This window comes from Oxyura jamaicensis, chromosome 1 (genome assembly GCF_011077185.1).
Source record: "Oxyura jamaicensis isolate SHBP4307 breed ruddy duck chromosome 1, BPBGC_Ojam_1.0, whole genome shotgun sequence".
Lineage (NCBI taxonomy): Eukaryota > Metazoa > Chordata > Aves > Anseriformes > Anatidae > Oxyura > Oxyura jamaicensis.
In genome coordinates, this window is record NC_048893.1 from 116878222 (window position 1) to 116881549 (window position 3328).

Here is a 3328-nt window from a genome sequence, read left to right on the forward strand (position 1 = left end):
TTTGCACACACCAATAAAGCTCAGGTATATTTGGTGAAAAGATTTTGTCTTCGAAACCTGTAAATTATTTTCTAGTCCTGTACCAATGATATCAACAACTTGCTTCACTTTAAATGTTCCTATTTGATGCGGAGAAAATGAAAATATCACATCCTGTAAAAAAGCAAAGAGAAGTTGTGTAATTATCTATTTAAGTTTCTTCCCTCCCCAGTTACTCCTAAAGATGTGTATTTAACCCTGTGCTTTAAAAATATGCCAGTGGCTACACTTAGATTAGCAATATATGTATACTGCTACATATTAGTAAGAATTTGTTGATGTTCTATCTCATTTCTGAGACACATTGTTCTCTTGTTACTCGAGTTAGAGTTTTGTTAAATTATGCCTAAATATTGAGCTTAAAATTGCCTTACATTCCTCCATTAAAGAAATAGTTTACTCAGGTATTTGTGATTAGGTGAAGGAAATGAAAAAAGTCCTTACAAAGGTCTGAGTTTAATTTACTTTGCTCAAGTCACTAAAATTCCAAAAAAAGCAAAGCCAGGCAAAACCTGCATCAAGTTTCCTTAGCAGTACAATTATCTTTTCCAAATTTAAAATAATATCTGTTGCTTCCTAAGGTACAGGTAAGAGCATGAAATTACTCTGAAAAAGCAGGAAAAAAATATACATTTGGCTGATATTAAATATCGTGGCTACTGGAATGAAACTACTCTATTTTAATTAAAAAATCTACATTCCAAATATTTACTATTATATTTAATGAATAAGATAGACACAAGTTTCCCATAAAGCTATTAAATGGAAGATTAAGAAAATCAAGACATACAATCTTATCGTCCAGATATACATTTCTGATAGCGACTATATGTTTCTGTAACATACTTGTGATTGGCGTGGTACCATCACCGCAGGCCTTCCGATAGCCATCTTTATTCCCAACAGCCTCAAATCTCAGAAAGAGTACATAATCTTGTTTTGGTGACAGGTCATTCACTCCAAAGGCCTTTTTAAAGTGACGCTCCTGTGAGCGTCACAATGTCTAATTACAAGATGAAAGAAAGAAAGAAAGAAACAAAAAACAACAACAACAACAAAAAAAACATTTTTCATCATCTAATTCAGCTGTTGCTATTGATTACAGCTTTAAATGGTCTTTATACTTCCTTACAGAAAATGGAAAAGTAACAAATTTAACTGAACACCATATGTATGACTATGATACTGGTCATTTGGTATCTTCTCCATTCACATACATCTACAAGAGTTTTCTATAAGTGATTCACATGCGTGTAAAGGCATTTAATTTGACACTGCACGACTTCCTCAACAATCTTTAGAGATTCAACATACTTAATTGAAGAAGCAATTAGTTCCCTTTGCAAAAATCTAATAAAATTTTTCAGTCAAAACAAGCTTATCCAATTCGTGGTTCAAAGGCGTCCTTAATGAATTCTAAGATATCTCCCAGATAATCACTTCTGACTTGGCTTTATCATTTGTAGTATCACACCAAGGAATTTCTTTTAACACACATAAGTATCAAGTAATTAAAGAAATCTGCATATTAACTTAAAATGATTTCTCTAACACATTTCTTTACATAATAGTTTAGACAAACTTTTTTTTTTTTTCTTGTTTGTAATTTGAACCATTAACTCACTTGGGACTAAAGCACAATGTAAGAACAGATTTCTCATAAGGTAGCAAGGTTCCTTGACTGGGAAAGCACAGGATCAAAGTGGAAACGTTTACATCTTCTGTTTTATTTATGAGGCTTAAATCTTGTAAAACAGCATCTGCACTCCTCTGAAGATCTGTTCCCTAAAAAAATAATCAAAATATGGGTATATCAACAGTTCAGCCTGCTCTAACCACCCTTTTGTTTTGCTTTTTTCCCCATGCATAGTTTCACATCTTTCAAAACAGACAGAAAGACATAATGTAAAAAGTTCCATATCACTCAGCTAATTAACTGCTTTTATATCAGTGTTTTTAATTCCCTTTATAAAATGTGATGCTCGCTCAGATTACTTCACTGACAGAGAAAAGCAAGTGAAACTAAGCGTTTAACACCTTGGAATACCAAAATCTGTTTTGACAACTCCTATATAGCTTCATCATAACAAATCCAATAAATCATAACAAATCCAGTAAATCAAGCATAACCACTCCTGAAAAACAAACAAACAAAAAAAAGGGCAGGGGAGGTGGAGAAGGAGGGAAAACATACTTAACATCATTAATGCTACAGTGTCACACAGGGAAACAGAAATGCTGAAAAAACTTAATTGCAAGGTAAGTATATAGTAAACAATTTGCTGATTGGACAGAGGTGACAGGAAGTTTATTGATCAAGAAATAGCATGACATAAAAAACACTGCTAGAAGATGAATGATGAGAAAAGAATGCCAATGCAGAAATAAAAACAAGTCTTCAACTAAAATAAATTTAAAATAAAAAACATTTTCTTACCATCTCTCCTCCAATGCCATTGTCTTCCAGCACTGCTACCCAGTCCATACACTCTGGGCTTTTATTGTATAAACATATTTGTTCAGTCTTTGAAGACCCAAAGTAAACCGGTCCAAAATTAATGCATTCCAATACATTTCCACAATATACTCCTAGAACTTTCAGAATTTGTTCAACCACAACAGCTTTGATCCATACTTCAGTGCAGCCACGTCCTTCCAACTCCACTCTGTCAGTAACAGTAGCAAGTAACAGGTAACGTACAAAAATGTTAGAAATAATCAATTTGTTTTATGCAAAGCTAAATCAAATCAAGGCATTTAAACTCACATTGTCATCTCTCCATAGATAATATAAACAAAAACATGTGTACTTGACAATACGACACCTAATAGGTATATTACCAATCACAAGGAATCACACATTAAAATATGAGGTTTGGGGAGATTTCTTCAATTTTCGTTTTTTTTTTTTTTTTTTTTTTTTTTTTTTTCCTTCCCCCTACTCTTCTTAGTTGTGTTGGCAGACTATTGTTTGAAACGATAGGAATAGCATCTCAGAAGAATCAGAGATGTCCACAGATGACATACCTCTGACAATTGTTATGCCTAGCTCTCTATTTTGGTGCATACTTAATTTTTCTCTCAGGCAACTGGAGAAGAAGTTCATCTGAGTAAGCACAAAACTGCTGCTATTCCTTCCTGAATGCTTATTCGTGATGATAGCACAAAACCCAGAGGGTCATACAGACAATGTACAAGTCTAAACTAGACAGAAGAAGGCAGTGGCTGCTTAACCAACATGAGGTGATGAAGACAGTAATAGTAGCCTGGAGTTCAAAGAAGGAAAGGC

At 33.7% G+C, this 3328-nt stretch overlaps 1 protein-coding gene across 1 annotated transcript; it reads right to left on the minus strand.

Annotated features, from left to right (window-relative positions):
* Positions 1-704: 704 nt before the first annotated feature.
* On the minus strand, positions 705-2818 carry LOC118175213 (cilia- and flagella-associated protein 47-like). The gene is made up of 3 exons (XM_035341218.1): positions 2477-2818; positions 1664-1824; positions 705-1024 (listed from the first exon to the last, which is right to left on the minus strand). Exons 1-3 carry the CDS (start codon positions 2522-2524, stop codon positions 994-996), a joined length of 240 nt encoding a protein of 79 aa, XP_035197109.1. The 5' UTR covers positions 2525-2818; the 3' UTR covers positions 705-993.
* Between the last annotated feature and the right edge of the window lie 510 nt (positions 2819-3328).

Bases quoted from the DNA above. Each gene is read 5' to 3' on its own strand.
- LOC118175213 (XM_035341218.1), bottom strand. From the start codon at position 2,524: ATGGACTGGGTAGCAGTGCTGGAAGACAATGGCATTGGAGGAGAGATG. The intron at 1,825-2,476 runs GTAAGAAAATGT...TTATTTTTTTAG, and splicing joins ATGGCATTGGAGGAGAGATG to GGAACAGATCTTCAGAGGAG. The intron at 1,025-1,663 runs GTGAGTTAATGG...TGACGCTCACAG, and splicing joins ACATTGTGCTTTAGTCCCAA to GAGCGTCACTTTAAAAAGGC.